General features: G+C 40.1%; 1 protein-coding gene across 2 annotated transcripts in view; it reads left to right on the top strand.

The window, feature by feature from the left end:
* Nucleotides 1-25879, top strand: part of parn (poly(A)-specific ribonuclease (deadenylation nuclease)) — a 164650-nt gene that overhangs the window by 114270 nt on the left and 24501 nt on the right. For both annotated transcript variants that reach the window (XM_063059299.1, XM_063059300.1), the window contains exon 22: nucleotides 4198-4387. In XM_063059299.1, coding sequence (XP_062915369.1) covers nucleotides 4198-4387 — 190 coding nt within the window. The remainder of the gene's footprint in view (nucleotides 1-4197; nucleotides 4388-25879) is intronic.

Genomic DNA, 25879 nt, shown 5'->3' with positions numbered 1-25879 from the left:
GTAATTCTTTATTTTAAATTTTAATAAAAACTTAATATTGTGCCTGTACAACACTGGACTATTATAATACATTGAACCTGTTCGTAAGTGGTGCACATACCTATTACTACAAACTTCTGTTTCTACATACTGTATCCAGCATCATTTTCTCTCCTTCGGGCAGTAGTTTCAAGTAATCCATTACCTCTAAAGTTAAGAAATAGCACAACTTTTTGGTTAAAGATTCACTTTTGTAGGCTTTGTGACTTTGGATAAGTTTTGTTTTGATTTTCTTGTCTAAATTCAGCAGCTTTGTCATGCAGAGGGAGAAATGTTTCTTGCATTTAAAGATTTAAAGATCAGTTTTATTTGTCACTTATACATCGAAACATACAGTGAAATGTGTCATTTGCATCAATAACCGATCCATTCTGAGGATGCGTTGGGTCACCACGCTTCTGGGGCCAGCGGAGCATGCTTTCAACTTACTAACCCTAACTTGTATGTCTTTGGAATGTGGGTGGAAACCAGAGCACCCAGAAGAAACACACATGAGAATGTGCAGACAGCAGTAGAATTGAATCCCGATCGTGGATTGTTGGTGCTGAAAATGATGCTACCAAAGTGGAATATTGTGTTCTCAACCGTTCGAGTGACAATGGAGCATGGTATACTAATGAGCCTATTCATCTTCTGAAGTGTTGGCAATCAAACCCTGTCTCGGCATATATCTCAAAGACAATGTGCTGAAAACTAGCTTTGACATGAAGTTACACTCGTTGATTATTCTATTGATCCAGGTTCATTATAAGGAATTTTTTACCAAGTCTATAGTAGGAATTGAGTTGGTCGTAACCAGTAGAAATATGTATAATTTAGAATTCTGTACATCCTGAAATTTGTTCAGGATTTTATCAGTTTGAATGATGTGAACAACAGTTATATAGAGGCATTATAATTTAAAATAGTAGAGTATAGCTAAAGCTGCTTTGATTAACAGCTTTCCACCTCTGTCTCCAGGACCCAGTATGAGCTTATTTTATATATTCACCAGCCTTTAACGACCCACTGTTTTTTACTTCGGTGATTTGACAGCTGTTAGCCTCTTGAAATACTACTAGTTTGTCAAAGCATATGGGTAAAATTGTGCATTTAGAATTCTGAATACTGAAATGTGATTCCATCTTTGAAGGCTGTATAATATTTTTTGGGGGGGAGGTTCTTTTATCGTTCTTCTGCAGTTTCTTTCGTGTATTAAGGAGAAAACAGATCTCCAAATAGATTTGAGACTAGCCAGACAAGTTGGTCAGCATGGACAAAGTTGGGCCGAAGGGCCTGTTGCTGTGTTGTATAACTTTGTGTCTTGAGCAATGTCCACCACTATATTTCTGTTTCTCTCCTCCCTTGCGTGAGCATTATTTGGCATCTGTCCAAAGAACCAATGCTTGGAATTTTCTTGTCAAGGATGCTGCATGGTGAAACCATGCTAATGCAGTCATGCTGATTTCCTGATCTCATATCATGTTGTCTGAAAATGCCAAGAGGAAAGAAATGTCTTGGAACTTGTTCCTTCTTGCAATAGTAGTCTTTGTAGCAATTATCATTTAGTTTGGCAGAAGTATAAGACCATTGTCTGTGTCTCGGGGAGGGAGGTCAACTGTCCGCTCTGAAGAGACTGAACTATGGTATTTAACACTATGTTGAGATGATTGCCTCAACATAGTACAACACCACTGTAAAGTCCTTCCTAGTCTCTGAGCATTTGTGGTTACAGATTCTGTAGAAGGAAGGGAGAGCAGATAGTCATAAGGCAAGCTAGCACAGGAACAGGCACTTCAGCCCACCTGGTCTATGCCAAATCATTATCCAGCCTAGTTCTACCGACCTGGACCCATAGCCCTCGCTACTCCTCCCATCTGTTTAGTTATCCAAACTTCCCTTAAATATTGAAATCAAACTCCAATCCACCACTTTCATTGGAGCTTGTTCCACACTCTCACCGCCCTCTGAGTGAAGAATTTCCCCCTCATGTTCCCCTTAAACATTTCGCCTTTCACCCTTATCTCACAACCCTGAGTCCTGAGAAACAGTTTTGGTCCAAAACGTTGACTCTATTCCTCTCCATAAGACCATAAGACATAGGAGCAGAATTAGGCCATCTGGCCCATCGAATTTGCTCCGCCATTCAATCATGGCTGATCCTTTTTCTTTTAACTCCTCCTCAACCCCAGTTCCCAGACTTCTCCCCAGTAACCTTTGATGCCATGTCCAATCAAGAACCTGTCGATCTCTGCCTTAAATATACCCAATGACCTGGCCTCCACAGCTGCCTGTGGCAACAAATTCCACAAATTCACCACCCTTTGGCTAAAGAATGTAATTCCGTGGATGCTGTCTGCCCTGCGGAGTTTCCTCCAGCATTCTGTGTGTGTTACTCTGGATTTTCTGAATCGCTCTTATTTATGACCTCTATTTGCAGTCCTACCCAACCTCAGTGGAAAAAGTCTGCTTGCATTTACCCGATCTATGCCCCTCATAATTTTGTATGTTTTTTATCAAATCTCCCCTCATTCTCCTACACTCTGGGGAACAAAGTCCTAACTTATTCAACCTTTCCCTATAATTTGGGTCCTCAAGTCCCAGCAATATCCTTGTAAATTTTCTCTGTATGCTTTCAATCTTATTTATATCTTTATTTAGGTCAATGTCTCGTACAACTTCAGCGTAACATCAGTTGTATCTTGGTGAGACATGAGTTTTTTTGGGGGGGACAGGTGAGAAAAGAGATTTTGAAATTAGAGGTAAGGTGAGGAGTAAGTCAGTGGTTTAAGGTTCTAAATAAAAGGAAAATAGCTGGTTGGGGAGGGGCAGAATCAGAGTTGAAAGGGGGTGATGACCACTTCAGCAATTCCAGTGAGTTGGGTAACAGAATAAACGAAGCAGCGAGTTTTCAGAAAAGTAAGGGATATCCCCTGATGTATGACCTGGCCCAAGTTTGCGGTGAGTCTGCAATCATTTACAGCAAGTTAATGATTAGAGTTGCATCTGTGGCAAGGGTAATGGAGTTGATGCTTTGGGTCAAGTCCATGGACATTCTGGAAGCAGATGCCAAAGAGGTAACGATTATTGAACCACCTTCGGTGTCTCTGTTATCAACAGTGGGAGAAGTGAACTTGCCAGCACCAGCTTATTGAGATCATCTCCAGCAGATGAGCTGAGCTGTGAAGCTGTGCAAATGGAGAATGAGATAGTTGATTGCTTTCTTTTGCTGGTCCAAATTGTCCCAGTGAGCCCTCTGGAAAGAAAAAGATAAGCTGGGCCCAAAGGAAAGCAGCAAGTTAACTCAAAGAATTAGAAACTTGAATGATAGCAAGAGAATGGTGGAGGGTTAAAGTACAAATTTTCGGGCTGTGAATTATCTGGGAGAGAAGCAGCAAAAAGGAGAAAGACTCAATAGGAGCTGCTCTGCCTAATACCACAAGAACTGCAGAGTAGTGGACACAGCTCAGCACATCACAACAACCAGCCTCCCCTCTATGGACATTGTCTATACTTGCTGCCTCAATAAAGCAGCCAGCAAAATCAAAGACTCCATCCACCCCAGATATTCACTCATCTCCCCTCTCCCATCGGGCAGAACGTACAAAAACCTGAAAGCAGATACCACCAGGTTCAAGGACAGCTTTTTCCCACTGTCTTCAGATTTTTGAGTGGACCTCTGGCGTGGTGAGATGAATTCTTGGCTTTGCAATCTACTGAACTTTTTCAGTAGCTTTTACACTTTGTTCTGCATTGTTATTATTTTACCTTGTTTTAGCTCGATGCACTGAGTAATTATTTGATCTGTATAAACAGTGAGCAAGGCAAGCTTTTCACTGTCCCTTAGTATATGTGAAAATAGTCAACCAACACCAATAGAAATGGGATAGAAATTATATCAATAGGTGCAAATGCAAAATGCATGCAACTTTGGATACGGTTAATAAAAGTATAAGAAATCAGGAAGGCCTGTTCTGTGGCATCAAGTCTCATTTCCACACTGGCAGAAAGAATGTGTTTAAGTAGAAAAATCAGGTCCTGTGAATTATTCTAATATCCTGTCATGAATTTAGTGGTCAAAGCTAATTGACTTTTTGCATACACTCTCTTGCCTTGACACTTGTCTGCTAGTCATTTGGTGCCTGTTTCTTCAAATTCTCCCACTATGCTTCATTGCAGCTGTAAACACCAGCAGGTATGCAGAGAGTTACCGGATCCAGACGTACGCAGAGTACATAGAAAAGAAACAAGAAGAGAAGCAAACCAAGCGGAAGTGGACAGAGGAGAGCTGGCGGGAAGTGGAAAGAAAGAGGCTAAAAATCCAATACACTCCACAACCTTACCTCAGCCAGATGTTTGATTTCAACAGGTGAGTGTTACCAGATTATATCTGAAAGAAAGTCCACAGCATCGTAAACAATGGTAGACTCTATCTTCTGTTCTTTGCAATGGATAATTAGTTTCATATGTAACAACAGCACTTTGGGAGGAAATAAGGACATAAATAGAAGCAGGAGGAGGCTATTTGAACCATCCAACTCGCTCCACTATTCAATAAAATTATGACCGATCTACCAAAACCCCCTGAATTCCTGTAATATCCTTTAGTCTCTGCTATCTCTGAATATAATCAGTAAGCTTGGAGTTCAAAGTAAATTTATTATCAAAGTATGTACTGTACATGTCACCTTATACAATCCAGAGATTCATTTTCTTGTGGGCATTCACAGTAAGTACAAAGAAACATAATAGTATCAATGAAAGATCATGTCCAACAGGATGGGTGAACAACCAATGTGTGAATACAAAAATAAAAAGGTAATATTAATAATAAATAAGCAATAAGAACATGAGCTGATCAAAGTGAGACCATGGGTTGTGGGAACAGTGCATGAAGTTGAGTGACATCAAGTGTGATGGTTGAGGGGTGATGACTGTTCCTGAACCTGGTGGTGTGGGTCTTGAAGCTCCTGTACCTCCTTCCTGAATTCAGTATTTGAAGCTAGTCGACTTTTTGCACGTACTCTCTTACCTTGACACTTGTTGGGTGGTCTTGTTTGTGCCTGTTTCTTCAAATGGGACTTATGTGTGGGACCCACAACAGATCCTCTGAAATTATAACACCAAGGAATTTAAAGTTGCTGTTCTCCAGATGAGGGCTGACTCATGGTCCTCTGCTTTGCTCCTCCTGAAGTCAATAATCAGCTCTTTGGTTTTGCTGACATTGAGTGAGAGGTTGTTGTTGTGTCACTATTCAGCCAAATTTTCAATCTCCCTCCTATATGTTGATATGTCACCACCTTTGATTTGGCCTATGACAGCAGACTTAAATATTGCATTGGAGCTGTGCTTAGCCTCACAGTTGTAAGTACACAACTTGTTGCTGCACCTGTGCTGATGGTGACTGTAGAGGAGACGTTTTTACCAATCTGAATTAACTTTGGTCTGCAAGTGAGGAATTCAAGGATCCAGCTGCACAAGGAGGTCTGGAAGCTTATTGATTGGTTTTGAGGGGATGATAGTATTGAATGCTGAGCTGTAGTAATTGAAGAGCTTGATGACTGTCCAGATGATCCAGGGTTGAGTGAAGAGACAACGAACTGGCCATCAGCTGTTGACCAATTGGAGTACGATATATTACACACTTAACATTTTAAGAAAAGCTTCTTCCCCTCTGCCATCACATTTCTTAATGGCTTCATGAATGTTGCCTCTCTATTTTCCTCTTTTTGCACTATTTATTTATTATTTTATATTCTTTATTATAACATAGTAATTTTTTTTAGGTGTTGCATGGTACTGCTGCTACAAAACAAGTGTCACAACTTACATCAGTGACAATAAACTTGATTCTGGTGAGGAGCTGAGTTGTAGAATTCCAAAGATTTACCACCATCTGGCTAGAGAAATAGTCGTCTCAGTTTTGAATTGCTCATTTTGATCTGTGATCCTTCGTTTTAAACATCCCACCATAGGGAAAATTCCCCTTTGCATCTACTGTGTCAATCCTTTTTTAAAGAAAAAGTCCATAGATTCCAGTGAGACTACCTCTTATTCTTCCAAACCTTCAGTACACCAACTGAAGCAGTTTAAGAAAGTAGCTGTACACCTTTTTTCTTGTGGGTAACTGTCATAAGCTTTCAACACCCTCACCTTGTAAATAAATTATCTGGAATCATGAGAAATTTTTCTATTTCTGTAAATTGAGATGAACACCTTCCATTACAGCTCTTGTATTTGTAAATTAAAATTGCAACGTCAAAGCTTTTAATATTCCAATTTGAATCATTAGACTCAAAAACACATTTCAGAATTAACTTCTGTTCTCTGAACATTCCCATGCATTGTGAGTTGTTTAGTGGTCATGGTATTTCTAAATTGTAGAATGAAAAGCCACCAAGAGAAAAGAGCAAGGGAAAACCTGATGTAGATTAATGTGGCTCCTATGACACATTCTTGCTTTTTAATTAAACATTTAGTCTGGAAAATGTTAACTTGTCAGCAGCTGTATTGGAGAAATTGGGACTTCACTGAAATGGCCAGGGGCTGAATCTGATGAAGTAGCTTCTGATTTTAAAAAAACATGCCCTAAATTAACCAGTATTATAATTTGAAACAACAGTTTGCAAAGATGACAACATTTTGTGTCTCATTTTATCAAGTGGATTCTTTTATAAACAATCCTTAAGTTGTCGGTATGAATTTAATAGGTTAGGTGAGGAAAATTAGCATATTGGCAATGTACAACTAGGGGCTTTTGCTTATAACTACAAGCTGTATTTTATTTTTTATCATATTTTTGCATGTCAGTGCAAATTTTCAATAATTTCTGGTTTTAATTCACAAGCCATCACATTTATGTAATAATGTGTGTGACCTAGTATGAGATAGTAACTGGTGATTGAATGGTGTATAGTTACCTACAGGATTCAGTTTCCACTGTTGCTTCATATTGGAACCTCTGTTTCTTAAATCAACTAGGGTCCAGCATTCATTCAATGGTTCCATGATTCAGTCTAATATGAGAGAATGCGTACAGTATACCGAAGGCACAAGTCTTCCAAACCACACCTGGAGATAACGAAAATGCCAGGCGACATGGCGAGTGCAAAAATGAGAACCTGCACCTGTGGAGAACCGTGGTTTGAGCTGCAGCTGAAGTTCACGGACTCTAACAGGACCCCAGCCACCTTGAAAATTAGAGAGAAATGTGAATAAAAAAGGAAGAATAAACAGTTTTGTGGATGAACTGGAAGAAGTCTTGAGTGTGTAAATGTTAAGGAAGAGGATGTGCTGGAGCTTTTGGAAAGCATTAAGTTGGATAAGTCACTGGGACCAAACGAGATGAACCCCAGGCTACTGTGGGAGGCGAGGGAGGAGATTGCTGAGCCTCTGGCGATGATCTTTGCATTATCAATGGGGGCGGGAGAGGTTCCGAAGGATTGGAGGTTTGCAGATGTTGTTCCATTATTCAAGAAAGGGAGTAGAGATAGTGCAGGAAATTATAGACCAGTGAGGCTTACTTCAGTGGTTGGTAAGTTGATGGAGAAGGTCCTGAGAGGCAGGATTTATGAACATTTGGAGAGGCATAATATGACTAGGAATAGTCAGCATGGCTTTGTCAAAGGCAGGTCATGCCTTACGAGCCTGATTTGAATTTTTTGAGGATGTGACTAAGCACATTGATGAAGGTAGAGCAGTAGATGTAGTGTATATGGATTTCAGCAAGGCATTTGATAAGGTACCCCATGCAAGGCTTATTGAGAAAGTAAGGAGGCATGGGATCCAAGGGGACATTGCTTTGTGAATCCAGAACTAGCTTGCCCACGGAAGGCAAAGGCTGGCTGTAGACAGGTCATATTCTGCATGGAGGTCGGTTACCAGTGGTGTGTTTTGGGGATTTGTTCTGGGACCCCTACTCTTCATGATTTTTATAAATGATCTGGATGAGGAAGTGGAGGGATGGGTTAGTAAATTTGCTGATGACACAATGGTTGGGGGTGTTGTGGATAGTCTGGAGGGCTGTCAGAGGTTACAGCGGGACATTGCAAATACTGGGCTGAGAAGTGGCAGATGGAGTTCAACCCAAATAAGTGTGAGGTGGTTATTTTGGTAGGTCAAATATGATGGCAGAATATAGTATTAATGGTAAGACTCTTGGCAGTGTGAAAGATCAGAGGGATCTTGGGGTCCGACTCCACAGGACACTCAAAGCTGCTGCGCAGGTTGACTGTGTGGTTAAGAAAGCATACGGTGCATACGGTGCTTCATCAATCGTGGGATTGAGTTTAGAAGCTGAGAAGTAATGTTGCAGCTATATAGGACCCTGGTCAGACCCCACTTGGAGTACTGTGCTCAGTTCTGGTCTCCTCACTACAGGAAGGATGTGGAAACCGTAGAAAGGGTGCAGAGGAGATTGACAAGGATGTTGCTTGGATTGGGAAGCATGCCTTATGAGAATAGGTTGAGTGAACTTGGCATTTTGTCCTTGGAGCAACAGCAGATGAGAGGTGACCTGATAGAGGTGTATAAGATGATGAGAGGCATTGATTGTGTGGATAGTCAGAGGATTTTTCCCAGGGCTGAAATGGCTAGCACGAGAGGGCACAGTTTTAAGGTGCTTGGAAGTAGGTAAGGGAGATGTCAGGGTTAAGTTTTTTACGCAGAGAGTGGTGAGTGCATGGAATGGGCTGCCAGCAGCGATGCTGGAGGCGGATACGATAGGGTCTTTTAAGAGACTCCTGGACAGATACATGGAGCTCAGAAAAATAGAGGGCCTTGGGTAACGCTAGGTAATTTCTAAGGTAAGGATATGTTTGACACAGCTTTGTCGGCCGAAGGGCCTGTATTGTGCTGTATGTTTTCTATGTTTCTATGAAGTCATTTGGGTGTGTAAAAACCTCTGGTTCTATCTTTAGTTCCTCCCATTCAAGTGGCAATTTAAAAAATAGCAAAGTAACGTGTTGGTATCTTCTGTATGTGTGATGTAATGACTGCAAGGTATCAAAATTGTGGTCTATCCAAGCCACTGCCTTTGTCTACTGGGATTTGAAGCTTTGGCTACGTTGTAGCCGCCAGAATTCTGAATTGAATTGTTTTGAGCATCAAAGGTTCTCTCTTTTTTGAAGAAGATTTAATGCAGATTTCCAAATTCCAAATTCACTGAAAGGTAGCAGGAAAGAGTATTTGAGGAACTGAGTCAGCGATGATCTTATTAAATGGTGGATTCAGATTTAGATTCATTTATTTATCACATCTATGTTGAAATATGGAAAAAATAAAAGGGTAGGCTATTTTCTAAATGGAGAGGAAATTCAAAAACCGGAGGCACAAAGGTACTTGGGAATCCTTGTGCAGGCTTCCCTAAGGGTTAAGTTGTAGTGTGAGTCTATGGTGAAGAACACAAACACAACGTTAGCATTCATTTCAAGAAGATTAGAATATAAAAGCAAAGACGCAATATTAAACACTGGCGAGGCCTCATTTGGAGTATTGTGAGCAGTTTTGGGACTCTTGTCTAAGAAAGGATGTACTGTCACTGGAGAGGATTCAAAGGAGGTTCACAAAAATGATTCCAGGATTGAATGGCTTGTCATATGAAGAGTGTTTGATGGTTGTGGGGCTGTATTCACTAGAATTCAGAAGAATGAGGGGTGATCTCATTGAAACCTATTGAAAGGCCTTGACAGAGTGGATGTGGAGAGGATGTTTCCTATAGTGGGATAGTATGGTATCAGAATAGGGAGGCATCCTTTTAGAATGGAGATGAGGAGGAATTTCTTTAGCCAGAGAGTGGTGAATCTGTGGAATTCTTTGTCAGAGGCAGCTGTGGAAGCCAAGTCTTTATGTATATTTAAGGCAGAGGTTGATTGACTCTTGATTGGTCAGGGCATGAAGGGATACGGGGAGAAGGCAAGAAATTGGGGCTGAGGGGAAAATTGGATCAGCCATGATGAAATGGCAGGGCAGACTTGATGGGCCAAATGGCCTAATTCTACTCCTATATCTTTTGGTTATATGGTCTTATTATGGAAACACACAATGAAATCCGTTATTTGTGTTAACAGCCAGCCCAATTTCACTCAAGAGGGTGGTGAGAGTGTGAAACGATCTGCCGGCAAAAGTGGTGGATGCAGGTTCGATTTCAACATTGAAGAGAAGTTTGGTTAAGTACGTGGATGGGAAGGGTATAGGACTAGGGCGAATAGTAGTTTGGCACAGACTAGATAGGCCAAAGGACCTTTTTCTGTGCTGTAGTGCTAAACTAAAGATGTGAAGCAGGCTTGCCTACAAGTGTTGCTGCACATTCTGGCACCAACATAGCATGTCCACAAAGTGCAGCTGAACAGCGTAGAACACAACAAGCAACAAAACAACTGCAATGGCAAAACAAGACCCGTTTCTCTCTCCGATGCACACGCAAACATGGTCCTCCAAACCCAGGACAAGCTGTCTCCAGCCTCTGGCCTTCAGTGGACACTGTCTCTTAGACATGGTGAAGCTGCTTGAAGGGCCATATTCCACACTCCCAATTTCAAATGGTCCTATCATTTTCCGGCGATTTTCACCTTTGCACTTGGTGTGAGATGGGCATTATTAGAGGCTGTGTATTGCATGCCCATGCCACCCAATTATCAAAGTAGTAAATCTCAAGCAGCAATTTTTGTACAGACCATTTTATAACCGTGACAGAATTGCAGGGTTCGCTCACTGTTTATTTAAGCATGTAAACTAAATAAAAGTAACATTCCAGCAAACAAGTTATTTCAACTTGTGTAGAATGCGTGTGTCTTCCCCAGGTGCTCCAGTTTCCTCCACGCCCATGATTAGGTTAGGGTTAATCGAGGCAGCATGACTCGAAGGGCCTTCTCCATAATAAACATTGAGTGAACTGAACAGGTGCATTTTTGCTTTTCGAAAGTAAAAGTAAATTTGTTATCACAGTACATATATGTCACAATATATAATCCCGAGATTTGTTTTCTTATGGGCTTATTCAATAATTCTGTAGAATAACGATCATAACAAAGTCAGCACACCAACTTTGGACGTTCAACCAGAGTGCAAAAGACGACAAACTGCCAATACAAAAAGAATGAAGTAATGATAATAAGCAATAAATATCGAGAATATAAAATGAAGAGTTCTCAAAAATAAGTCTATTGGTTGTGGGAACATTTCAATGATGGGGCAAGTGAAGTTGAGTGAAATTATTCAAGAGCCTGATGGTTGAGGGGTAGTAACTGTTTCTGAACATGGTGGTGTGAGTCCTGAGGTTCCTGTAACACCTTCCTGATGGCAACAGCAACAATATATTTTACCACGATCTGAATCTAAAGCTTTTGCTCTTGAATCTATCCCAAGTTTGTTTGTTTTCTGTCACTTTTCAAATTTCCCTCTTAAACCTTCTTGTGCTTCCAATCCATAGATGCTGCACACACTCCCTCTTCTGATTCTTGGTTAAAGGTTAACAATCTTTTAAGATTAACTTTATTTGTCACATGTACATCGGAACGTAGAGTGAAATACGTTGTTTGTGCCAATGACCAACCACAGTCAGATTATGTTCTGGGGGTTGGGGGGGGAGCTCATAAGTGCCACCATGCTTCCTGCACCAACATAGCATATCCACAACTTACTAGCGGTAACTCGCACATCTTTGCCATGTGGGATGAAACTGGAGCACCCGCGGAGGAAATCCATGCATTCCTGGGGTTGAACTTACAAACCCCCTACAGATAGCAACAGGAATTGAACCCTGATCGCTGACGCTGTAAAGCATGATGCTGCCATACTATCTGTATTATTATTCCTACACTGCCTAAAACTACATCTTTTGCTTCAGTAAGTATCTTTGCTCTTTCAAAGTTCAAAATAAATATTTTATCAATGTACGTGTATGTTGCCATATGCTACCTTGAGATTTATATTCTTGCAGATATTTACAGGAAGAAATGCAATAGAATTTGATGAAAAATTAAATGAACAAAGACTAATAACCAAGCAATGAGTAAAAGATGAATTGTGCAAATAAAAAAAATACTGAGAACGTGAGTTGTAAAGAATCCTTGAAGGTCTGTCGGTCGTAGAATCAGTTCAGATTAGTGGTGATTGAAGTTGTCCACATCGGTTCAGGAGCCTAATGATTATAGGGCAATACTTATTCCTGAACCTGATGGTGTGGACCCTAGTGCTCCTCTACCTCCTACCTGATGATAATAGCAAAAGAAGAGCATGGCCTGGGTGATGAGGTCTTTTATGATGGACACTTCCTTGTGGCAGTGTTCCATGTAAATGTGCACAATGGTTGGGAGGGCTTTGCCAGTGATGGACTGGGCTATGTCCACCACTTTCTGTAACCTTTCCCATTCCTGGTGTTGATGTTTCCAAGCCAGGCCTTGATGCTGCCAGTTAGGATACTCTTCACTATAGATAGTTCTCGAAGTTTTTCATAATATGATGATCTATGCCAACTTCTAGAACGTAGAGGCATTATCATGCCTCCTTTGTGATGACACTTGCGTGCTGGGCCCAGAACAGATCCTCTGATGTGTTAATGCCAAGGGACTTAAAACTACTGACCTTCTCCACCTCCGTTCCCTTAATGAGGACTGGCTCATGTGCCCCTGGCTTCTTCCTCCCGTTGTCAATAATCAGCTCTTCGGTTTTGCTGACATTGCTCTTTCTACCATTCTTTAACTTTTAAACAGGTTGGAGTTACCAATTGAAGTTTGTCCTCTGAAATCCCTACTGTCTGCAAATTATTAACTTGCCAACAGCACAGTCCTTCTCTTTTAAAACAAAAATAAAATGCCAAAAACTTTTAGCAAGTCGAGCAATATCTGCAGAGAAGATGGAAAATTACATTTTGGGTCAGTGACTTGTCACTCATCGTGGCTCTCGTCCATGTCCATCAAGTAATGAAGACAGGTTGTGCACAGTGTCAGCTTCTAGTTTCTGGAACACAAAAGTGTAATGGTGATCTAATAAGTGTTTAATATAATTAAAGGTCCTGGAAAAAATGGAGATAAACTTTTTTTCTCCTGAAACAGCCCAAAGTAGGGAGTGGGTGTGGCACAGCCTAGGATTTAGATCAAGGCTGTAGAGAGAGGACCCAAGAGGCCTACATAGAATGGATGTGGAGAGGATGATTCCAGTAGTGGAGGAGTCTAGGACTAAAGGGCACTACCTCAGAATAGAAGGACATCCCTTTGGAACGAAGGTGAGGAGGGATTTCTTTAGCCAGAGGGTGGTGAATCTGTAGAATTCATTGCCACAGTTGGCTGTGGAGGCCAAGTCATTGGCTATATTTAGAGTGGAGATTGGTAGGTTCTTGATTGGTAAAGGTGTCCAAGTTTATGGGGGAAGGCAGGAAAATGACCTGAAGCATTCTGGAGGAACAACTGGAGGAAACCTACATGGTCATGGAGAGAGCATAACAGAGCCCTTACAGACAGCGACAGGAAATGAGTCCAGGGTGCTGGTACTGTAAAGCGTTATGTTAACCACTTCCCCACCCCCATGTCCTCTCTACATCTTCTCCATGTCTACTCTATGTAAGCCTTTCAATATTTGATAGGTGGAACTTGGCTGGATTTGTACTCAGTATTCTGGTCCTTTGGCTTTGTGACTGTTATGGGATATATATTGGCCAGAATACCAGGAATAATATATATCCCCAACCATGACTCCCCTCTCTCCCACTTCCCACTATCAGTCCATTATAGGGACCCATATCAGAATCAGGTTTATCATCACCATGTCATGAAATTTTATTTTGTAGCAGCAGTACAGTGCAATATACAAAATTACTGCAGTATTTGGGTACATGGTCGGCACAAGACAGAGGGCCTGTAACGTGTTGTAGATTTTCTATGTTCTGGAAAAGTCTTATGCAACTGAGTGTGTGTGTGCGCCGAAGACTTTTGCACAGTATTGTGTGGAGACATTTCCACTTTTAAGTTTAGAACTTTAGGCTAGAATCTTCTAACTCAGATTACAGAATCAGAATTATTATCACAGACATGTGTTGTGAGATTTGTTTTGTGGCAACAGTGCAGTACATAAAATATACTATAAAATATATATATTCATATTATAGTATATATTATACTGTAGTAAATATATTTTATACTGTAACATGTGCTATAAATAAGAAATGTATTAAAAATATAAGTAGGTGCAAAAACAGCAAAAATAATGAGGTGTTTTGTCTGGGTTTATTGTTTGTTCAGAAACCTGATGGCAGAGGGGAAGAAACTGTTTCTAAAATGTTGAGTGCGTGTCTTCAGATTTCAGTGCCACCTCTCTGATGGGAGTAATGGAAAGGTGTGTTCTGAGTTTTGGGGGGGTCCTTAATGATGGATGCTGCCATTTTGTGAAGATGGCCTCGATAGGGGGGAGGCTAGAGTCTATGATGGAGCTGGCTCAGTTTCTAACTCAATGCAACTTTCTCTGATCCTGTGCAGTAGCCTCTCCATACCAGGCAGTGATGCAACCAGTTAGAATCTGTAGAAACTTTCTCAAGTGTTGGTGATGCACAAAATCTCCTCAAACTCCTAATGAAATGTAGCTGCTAGTTTGCCTTCTTCATAATTTCATCAAAAGTAACGACAACAAAGCAGTGGTTGTGGGAGTCAGTGGAATGCATCATGTTCAAGGACTCATAGAAGATCTGAACAAATATACTATGATTGTCGCAGACTTTATCAAATCACTTGTGATGAGTATATCCCCACAAAATCATTCCGAGTCTTTCCCAACCACAAGCCCTGGATGAACCAAGGGATCCGCAATCAGCTAAGGGCCAGATCAATGGTGTTCAGGTCTGACAACCAAGTAAAATACAAGAGGTTCAGTTGCAACCACCAGAAAGGCTTCTCAAATGTGTAATAGCAATTCCGGACCAAACTGAAATCACACAGGGATGCTAGACAGCTACGGCAGGGCTTGAATATTATCAGTAAAACCAAGCAACTGCAGGGTTTCACTCCCAGATGAGTTCAATGCCTTTTATGCTCACTTTGACCAATGAAACATGGAGGAACCTTCGTGAACTCCCACAGCCAGCAATGTCCCTGTGATTTCAGTCTCTGAAGCTGACGTGAAAGCATCCTTTAGAAGGGTGAAGACACTGAAAGTATCCGGCCCTGATGGGGTACTGGCCAAGTATTAAAGTCCTGTGCTAATCAGCTGGCTGGAGTATTCAATGATATTTTTACCTCTTGCTTCAGCAGTCTGAAGTACCTACAGGCTTCATGCAGGCTTCAATTATACTGATGCCCAAGAAGAGCCTAGTAACCTGCCTCAATGACATTTGTCCACGAGCACTTGCATTCACTATGGTGAAGTCCTTTGAGGGGCTGTTGATGAAGTATATTAACTCCTTCATGAAGAACAGTCTGCATTTTGCCTACTGTCACAACAGTTCTACAGCAATTTTCATTGGCTCTTCAATCAAACATGGAACATTTGGACAGTGAAGATGGTTGCATCAGGATCCTCTTCATTGACTACAGTTCAACATTATCATCCCCTCAAAACTAATCAATAAGCTCCAAGACCTTGGCCTCGATACCTCCTTGTGCAATTGGAGTCTCAACTTCCTCACTTGTAGACCCCAGTCAATTCATTTTGGCAGCAACTTCTCCATAATCTCCATCAGCATAGGTGCACCATAAGGCTGTGTGCTTAGCTGGTGCTCTACTCGCTTTATACTTCTGAATGCAAGGCTGATCACAGCTCCAATGCCATATTTAAGTTTGTTGATGACACCACTGTCGTAGGCCGAATCAAAGGTGGAGGTAAATCAGCAAATAAGAGGAAGATTGAGAATCTGGCTAAGTGGTGCCATAACAAGAACTTCTCATTCAATGTCAGCAAGACCAAGAAGCTGATTATTGACTGCAGAAGAAGGAAGCCAAGAGGTCCATGAGCTAGTTCCTCATCAGGGGAACAGAGGTGGAGAGGCTCAGCAGCTTTAAATTCCTCTGTTATCATTTCCGAGGATGTGCCCTGGGTCCAGCACATACTTTCTCAGAAGTTTGTGAAGATTCAACATGACATCTAAAACTTCGACAAACTTCTATAGATGAGTGGTGTAGGATATACTGACTGGTTCCATCATGGCCGGTATGGGAACATCAGTGCTCATGAATGGAAAGGTCTGCTAAAAGTAGTGGGTACAGCCCAGTCCGCCACAGGTAAACCCCAGTGAGCACATCCACACATTGAGCAATGTCATCAAGGAATTCCACTATCTCTTCTCACTGCTGCCAACAGGAAGATGTGGGAGCCTCAGAACTCATGCTACCAAGTTCAGTAACAGGTATTACCCCTCAACCATCAGGCTCCTGAACCAGAGTGGATAACTTCATTCACCCCAACACTGAACTAATTTCATAATCTGTGCACTCACTTTCAAGACTCTATAACTGATGTTCTCATTATTTATTATTTTTTTGTGTTTTGTATTTGCACAATGTTCTTTTGCATATTGGTTGTCTATCTTTGCAGTTTTTCATTAATTCTATTGTTTCTTTTGTATTTATTGAGGATACCTGCAAGTAATGAATCTCAGGGTAGTACATGTTGACACACATTTACTTTGATAATAAATTTACTTTCAACTTTGTACTTTGAGTAGTATGCTGTGACTAAGATGGATCTTCAGAGATGCTGACACCCTGGAACTTAAACCTGCTCCATTGCAGTCCCCTTTATAAGAACTGCTTTATGTTCCCTTGACTTCCCCTCCTTAAAGTCCTCAGTCTTACTGATGATAAGCGCCTGGTTGTTGTTGTGATTATTAAGATATAATACTTTGGCTTAATTATCCAAAATTCTCTGGATTAGAGGAAGTTTCAATTAGCTTGGTAAATAATAAATGTAACACAGGATGTAATTCTGCAAAATGTAATTCAGAAAGGGAGGAAGACAGAAAATATGAATCTATGTTGGCAAAACATTCAGTGTTATTATTGTGCAGGACACTAGGAAAAAGATCAAAATAATCAGGTAGGAGACAAACGTGAGTTCTGTCTTAACCATTCCCGGTGAAAGAAAAAATCATCGGTCTGGGGCTCACAGAGCAGCACAACTCTGAATTCTTAAGAAAAAAATTATTAAAATCCAACCTAATACTAGGGGTACAATAATATGAATAAAAGCAACAAATAATATGAAGCAGGACGTTTCAGGAAATAACCAAAAGTATTGTTTAAAATATTAGATGCTTGTGCTAAAGTAGGACCTTTGCATTCTGAACAGCTTTGTGGTGTAGCAGTTGGACAGCTTCAAAGTTCGAAGTAAATTTATTTTTTAAGTATCTAAATGTCATCATATTCTACCCTGAGATTCATTTGTTTGCACGTGTGCAAAAGACAAATTGCAAATACAAAAAAAAGTAATAAGTGAATAAATAGTACTGAGAACATAGAAACATAGAAAATAGGTGCAGGAATAGGCCATTCAGCCCTTCGAGCCTGCACCGCCATTTATTATGATCATGGCTGATCCTCCAACTCAGAACCCTGCCCCAGCCTTCCCTCCATACCCCCTGACCTCCGTAGCCACAAGGGCCATATCTAACTCCCTCTTAAATATATCCAATGAACTGGCCTCAACTGTTTCCTGTGGCAGAGAATTCCACAGATTCACCACTCTCTGTGTGAAGAAGTTTTTCCTAATCTCGGTCCTAAAAGGCTTTCCCTCTATCCTCAAACTGTGGCCCCTCGTTCTGGACTTCCCCAACATCGGGAACAATCTTCCTGCATCTAGCCTGTCCAATCCCTTTAGGATCTTATACGTTTCAATCAGATCCCCCCTCAATCTTCTAAATTCCAACCAGTACAAGCCCAGTTCATCCAGTCTTTCTTCATATGAAAGTCCTGCCATCCCAGGAATCAATCTGGTGAACCTTCTTTGTACTCCCTCTATGGCAAGGATGTCTTTCCTCAGATTAGGGGACCAAAACTGCACACAATACTCCAGGTGTGGTCTCACCAAGGCCTTGTACAACTGCAGTAGTACCTCCCTGCTCCTGTACTTGAATCCTCTTGCTATAAATGCCAGCATACCATTTGCCTTTTTCACCGCCTGCTGTACCTGCATGCCCACTTTCAATGACTGGTGTATAATGACACCCAGGTCTCGTTGCACCTCCCCTTTTCCTAATCGGCCACCATTCAGATAATAATCTGTTTTCCTATTTTTGCCACCAAAGTGGATAACTTCACATTTATCCACATTAAATTGCATCTGCCATGAATTTGCCCACTCACCCAACCTATCCAAGTCACCCTGCATTCTCTTAGCATCCTCCTCACAGCTAACACTGCCACCCAGCTTCGTGTCATCCGCAAACTTGGAGATGCTGCATTTAATTCCCTCATCCAAGTCATTAATATATATTGTAAACAACTGGGGTCCCAGCACTGAGCCTTGCGGTACCCCACTAGTCACCGCTTGCCATTCTGAAAAGGTCCCGTTTATTCCCACTCTTTGCTTCCTGTCTGCTAACCAATTCTCCACCCACACCAATACCTTACCCCCAATAACGTGTGCTTTAAGTTTGCACACTAATCTCCTGTGTGGGACCTTGTCAAAAGCCTTTTGAAAATCCAAATATACCACATCCACTGGTTCTCCCCTATCCACTCTACTAGTTACATCCTCAAAAAATTCTATGAGATTCGTCAGACATGATTTTCCTTTCACAAATCCATGCTGACTTTGTCCGATCATTTCACCGCTTTCCAAATGTGCTGTTATCACATCCTTGATAACTGACTCCAGCAGTTACCCCACCACCGACGTTAGGCTAACCGGTCTATATTTCCCTGGTTTCTCTCTCCCTCCTTTTTTAAAAAGTGGAGTTACATTAGCCACCCTCCAATCCTCAGGAACCAGTCCAGAATCTAACGAGTTTTGAAAAATTATCACTAATGCATCCACTATTTCTTGGGCTACTTCCTTAAGCACTCTGGGATGCAGACCATCTGGCCCTGGGGATTTATCTGCCTTCAATCCCTTCAATTTACCTAACACCACTTCCCTACTAACATGTATTTCGCTCAGTTCCGCCATCTCACTGGACCCTCTGTCCCCTACTATTTCTGGAAGATTATTTATGTCCTCCTTAGTGAAGACAGAACCAAAGTAATTATTCAATTGGTCTGCCATGTCCTTGCTCCCCATAATCAGTTCACCTGTTTCTGTCTGCAGGGGACCTACATTTGTCTTTACCAGTCTTTTCCTTTTTACATATCTACAAAAGCTTTTACAGTCCGTTTTTATGTTCCCTGCCAGTTTTCTCTCATAATCTTTTTTCCCCTTCCTAATTAAGCCCTTTGTCCTCCTCTGCTGAACTCTGAATTTCTCCCAGTCCTCAGGTGAGCCACTTTGTAACATGAGTTACAAAGTCTTTAAAAGTGACTCCATAGGTTGTGGAATCAGTTCAGTGTTGAGTGAAGTTATCCACACTGGTTCCGGAGCCTGATGATTGAAGGATAATGACTGTTCCTGAACCTAGTTGTTTGGCACCGATTGCTCCTGCACCACCTTCTTGGTGGTAGCAGTGAGAAGAGAGCATGGCCTGGATGGTTGGGGGACTTCCCTGCTTTCCTGCGACATCACTCTTTGTAGAAGTGTTCAATGGTGAGGAGGGCTTTACCTGTGAACTAGGCTGAGACAATTTGACTTGTGCAACCCTTCATTTTGATTGTTCCATTCCCATTCTGCTCCTTTTGTCCAAGAATATTTTATACCCAATGATTGTGTGCTGAAGATGCTTTGAAAGTGGAAAGTTTGTAGTTAGCTATCTAAAGCTCATCAGCAAATATTTTCCCTGATATGTACTCTTAACAAATGCTTTTTGAGGACAGCTTGATACAGCAGACTCGTCTTATCCATGTGATGACTTGTTACTTTGGTGACATTGTCACATAACAGGCCCAGAAGAAAAGTTTGTGTTTTCCACTAATGAGTAGGGTGGCATACTATCATAGCGGTTGTGTAACGCTATGACAGTGCCAGTGACCTGGGTTCAATTCCTGCTGCTGTCTGTAAGGAGTTTGTATGTTCTCCCCGTGACCGAGTGGGTTTCCTCCAGGTGCTTCAGTTTCCTCCCACCTCCCAAAGACATACGGTTAATAGATTAATTGGTGACATGGGTGTAACTGGCTGGCGTAGGCTTGTTGAGCTGGAAGGACCTGTTAAACTTGCTGTATTTCTAAAAATTAGAAAATAAACTGCTTAAGAATTTCCTTTCTAGATTACAGTCTGTTTTTAAAAAGTTGCAGTCAATTGTCTGTTTACTGTTCATTAAGCTTTCTTGCTGCAGACATCTCACTGCAGAGATGCAGCAGGTAATTGGGAAAGTGAACAGTGCTATTAATTATGAGTGGAATTCATTAATAAAGAAAATCCTGTCATGCTTTAGTTCTGTTGAGCATTAATGAGACGACATCTGGAGTACTGTGTACAGTATTAAGTCAGAGTCTAGTTTATTGCCTTCTGCACAAGTACATGCAAGGTGCCATGAAAAATCACAGGAACATAGCATCATAAAAGTGGCATTCACAGTCATAAATTATACACAATCTCTACAAGGAAGCACACAATGAGAACAAAAATAAATCCAGTTTCGTGCAAAGTGGTCACACTAGTTGAAGGGAAGTAGCTGTTCTTGAGCCTGTGGCTTCAGGTTTCTGCTCCTCTTGCTTGATGGTAGCTGTGAGAAGATGGAAGGATTGTTGATTATGTTGCCTTGAGGCAGTGCCTCCTGTAGACACTACCAATGGTGAGGATGGTACTGCCATGAAGTATTGGGCAGAGGCCACTTCTCTCAGTAGCTTCTTGTGTTCTGTCCATTCCAATTGCCGTTATTTAAGGAAGGGTGTTAATGCATCAGTAGCAACTCAGGAAAGGTTCACTAGGCTGATATCTGAAATTTTTAAAACTTTTTTTCTTATTTTTTTTTACTGAACATGAAAAAGAATCAAAAAAAAGTTTTTACCCCCTACACTGAAAAAAAATACAAAACAAAGCAAAGACTGGGCTGCCATATTTCATTGGTTAAGATCATTATTTGTCGTTAACTCCGCTCCTCTATACACACACACAAAAAGTTATTAAAAAAGATTCGGAAAAGGTCAACTTGCATCATATGAAAATGTTGAATAAATGGCCTCCAAGTTTCTTCAAATTTAACCGAAGGATCAGTGGTACCACTCCTAATTTTTTCCAAATTTAAACATTTTGGGAAAACCATTGAAATGTAGTAGGGGGATTAGAATCTTTCCATTTAAATAAAATGGATCTTCTGGCTATCAATGTAACAAATGCAATCAAACAACAAGCTGAAGGGGATAAATGACTAAAGTCTATCATTGGTAATCCAAAAAATGCAGTAATAGGATGAGGTTGTAAATCAATACACAAAACTACTGAAATAATATCAAAAATGTCTTTCCAATATTTTTCCAAAAGAGGGCAAGACTAGAACATGTATGTCAAGGAAGCTACCTCAGAATTACATCTGTCACAGACAGGATTTATATGACCATAAAAACGAGCTAACTTATCCTTCGACCTGTGGGCCTTATGAACCACTTTAAATTGTATCAAAGTGTGTCTAGCACACATTGAAGAAGTGTTGACTAGTTGGAGAATCTTCTCCCATTTCTCTATGGGTAAAGGTACCTGAAGTTCTCTTTCCCATTCATTCTTAATTTTATCAGACATACCTAAACGCATTTTCGTAATTAAATCATAAACAATTGCTATTAAATTGTTCTGATAGGTGTTTAAACCTAAAATTTTTTTTGTAATTTCAGTTTGATGTGATATCAGAAAAGTAGGTAAAATAACCTTCAAAAAGTTTCTAATCTGTAAATATCTGAAAAAATTTGATCTACCTAAAATTATATTTATTAGGCAACTGTTCAAAGGACATGAGACAATTATCCATGAATAAATCATGAAAACATTTTATTCCCTTCATTTTCCATAAAAGAAAATCTTAATCAGTTCTGGATGGTTGGAAGAAAAACTTAGATATAATAGGGCTTGATAGGATAAATTTATTCAATCCAAAAAATTTACGAAATTGAAACCATATTTGAATTGTATGTTTAATTATTGGATTAATCGTTTGTTTAGTAAATGCACAGGGAAGCGAAGCCCCTAAAATAGAAGCCAATGAGAACCCCTGTACAGACTCACACTCGAGGTTCACCCATCGTGGACATTGAATTTCATCCAAATCTTGTGTCCAGAAAGTTGGGTATTGAATATTAATTGCCCAATAATAGAATCTAAAGTGTGGCAATGCCAAACCGCCATCCTTTTTTGATTTCTGTAAATATTTCTTACTTAATCTAGGATTTTTATTCTGCCATATAGATGAAGAAATTTTAGAATCAATAATATCAAAAAAGGATTTAGAGATGAAGATTGGTACCGCCTGAAATAGATACAGAAATTTAGGTAAAATAATCATCTTAATAGCATTGATTCTGCCAATCAATGATAGGGACAGTGGGGACCATTTAGTAAGCAGTTGTTTAACACAATCAATTAAGGGTAAAAAGTTAACTTTAAATAGATCCGAAACAACAGGAATTCTGCAGATGCTGGAAATTCAAGCAACATACATCAAAGTTGCTGGTGAACGCAGCAGGCCAAGCAGCATCTATAGGAAGAGGTGCAGTCGACGTTTCAGGCCGAGACCCTTCGTGACGAAGGGTCTCGGCCTGAAACGTCGACTGCACCTCTTCCTATAGATGCTGCTTGGCCTGCTGCGTTCACCAGCAACTTTAAATAGATCCTTATGCTTCTTAGTAATTTTAACACCCAAATATGTAAATAATCAGTAACCAGTCTAAATGGTGATTGTCTATAGATTGGAACTTGCATATTTGATGGAAAAAGCTCATTCTTATTAAGATTCAATTTATAACCAGAAAAACTACTAAACTGAGCAAGTAGTAATATTACTGCAGGGATGGATTTCTCTGGATTAGAGATGTATGGTAACAGGTCATTTGCATATAATGATACCTTATGCATCTCATTCCCACGAATAATGCCAGATATATTGGGTGAATCACGAAGAGCGATTGCCAAGGGCTCCAAGGCAATATCAAATAGTAAAGGGCTTAAAGGACAGCCCTGTCTAGTACCTCGAAAAAGCCAAAAAAAGGGGATCTCTGATTATTAGTAAGTACAGAAGCCAAAGGTGTATGATATATTAATTTAATCCAAGATATGGATTTTGGGCTAAAATTAAATTTCTCAAGGATATTAAATAAATATTCCCATTCAACTCTGTCAAACGCCTTCTCGGCATCAAGCGAAATAACACATTCTGGAGTTTTAGATGAAGAAGTATATACAATGTTCATCGACCTCCAAGCATTAAAATATGAATAATGATTTTTAATAAATCCTGTCTGGTTGTCAGAAATAATTTGTGGCAATACATTTTCCAATCTAATTTCTAATATTTTGGAAAAAATTTTGGTGTCCACATTTAGCAAGGATGTAGGTCTATATGATGCACATTCAGTGGGGTCTTTATCTTTTTTAGGAATTAAAAAAATAGGTGTTTCATAAAAAGATTGTGGTAATTTACCTACAAATAAGGCATCCTTAAAAATTCTACTTAACCAAGGAGAAAATAGACTTGAAAAAGATTTTAAAAATTCTACTGTATACCCACCCAGGCTGGGTGCTTTACCAGAATTTATCAAAGAAATTGCTTTCTTTATTTCTTCTTCCATAATGGGTGCATCTAATGTTAAACATTCATTAAGTAATAATTTCGGAATATTCAAATTTCTATAAAATTCATGCATTATGGTAGAATCATCAGGAAATTCTGATTGGTATAAAGAAGTATAGAATTCTTGAAAAGATTTATTAATTTCATCATGATCAACCGTCAAAGTACCATAAGACAAAGGAGCAGAAGTCGGCCACTCGACCCATCGAGTCTGCGCCGCCATTTTATCATGAGCTGATCCATTCTCCCATTTAGTCCCACTCCCCCGCCTTCTCACCATAACCTTTGATGCCCTGGCTACTCAGATACCTATCGGTCTCTGCCTTAAATACGCCCAATGACTTGGCCTCCACTGCCACCGGTGGCAACAAATTCCATAGATTCACCACTCTCTGGCTAAAAAAATTTCTTTGCATGTCTGTTCTGAATGCGTGCCCTTCAATCCTTAATTCATGCCCTCTTGTACTAGACTCCCCCACCATGGGAAACAATTTTGCCACATCCACTCTGTCCATGCCTTTCAATATTCGAAATGATTATATGAGGTTCCCACTCATTCTTCCAAACTCCAAGGAATACAGTCCAAGAGCGGACAAATGTTCCTCATATGTTAACCCTCTCATTCCCAGAATCATTCTAGTGAATCTTCTCTGAACCCTCTCCTATGTCAGCACATCCTTTCTTAAATAAGGAGCCCAGAACTGCCCACAGTACTCCAAGTGAGGTCTTACCAGTGCCTTATAGAGCCTCAACATCACATCCCTGCTCCTATACTCTGTTCCTGCAGAAATGAATGCCAACATTGCGTTCGCCGCCTTCACCACCAACTCAACCTGGAGGTTAACCTTAAGGGTATCCTGCCTGAGGAGTCCCAAGTCCCATTGCATCTCAGAACTTTATCCAGTTTACGAACTTTAATAATCTGATGTTTAGCTGAAGCAGCTTTTAATTGGTTGGGCAGTAATTTACCTGATTTGTCACCATGTATATAAAATTGACTCTTAGATTTGAGTAATTGATTTTCAATTGGGGATGTTAATAACAAACTGTGTTGCATCTGAAGTTCAACTCTGTTTTTGTAAAGCTCCAAATTTGGAGCAGCAGAATATTTTTTATCAATTTCTTGAATCTTATCAACCAATGTATGTATTTCATTATTAATATGTTTTTTCAGTCCAGCAGAATATGAAATAATTTGCTCACAAATATATACTTTAAAAGAGTCCCATAATATCCCACTGCAAATTTCCTACATAAAATTAATTGAAAAGAAAAAGGCAATCTAAGTTAACAGAATTTAAGTCCTGAAGCAGAGTAGAATTGAACCACCATTGTCTAGCACTGAAAATCACATCAGTTAATTTGATTGATAGTTTCAGGGAGCATGATCAGAAACGGCAATAGCATCATACTCACAGGCAGTAACAAATGAAACTAATCGAGAGTCAATGAAAAAGTAATCAATTCTGGACTAGTTATGATATACATGAGAAAAGAATGAGAACTCTTTATCATTAGGATGTAAAAACCTCCAAACTTTTAAAATTCCAGAGTCAACTAAAAAGGAATTAATAAAAATAGCAGATTTGTTTGGAAGTACCTGACTAGATGCAGACCTGTCCATCGAGGGATTCAGGCAACAGTTAAAATCTCCGCCCATTATCAATGTATCTTCATTTAAATTAGGAGGAGATGCAAGTAAGTCCTTAAAGAATTCAGGATAATCAGTATTTGGTTCATAAGTATTAACCATAACAACTTTTTGGTTATAAAGTAAGCCAGTAATTAAAAGAAATCTACCATTCGGGTCTGAAATTGTTTCATAGTGAACAAATGAAATCAAGGAATCTATAAAGATAGAGACTGCTTTCACCTTAACCTGTGAATTAGAGTTCAATTTCTGTTCCTTCCAAGACCTAAAAAAAAACACGCTGATTATCCTCCTTCCTTACATGAGTCTCCTGGGCAAAGATAATCTGAGCATTCAATCTATGAAGAACTTTAATAGTCTTCTTCCGTTTAATGGGATGATTCAAACCATTTGTATTCCATGAAACAAAGTTAATAATATTTTCC

This window comes from Mobula hypostoma, chromosome 9, assembly GCF_963921235.1.
Source record: "Mobula hypostoma chromosome 9, sMobHyp1.1, whole genome shotgun sequence".
Taxonomy (NCBI): Eukaryota; Metazoa; Chordata; class Chondrichthyes; order Myliobatiformes; family Myliobatidae; genus Mobula; species Mobula hypostoma.
This window is presented reverse-complemented; position numbering and strand designations above follow the sequence as displayed.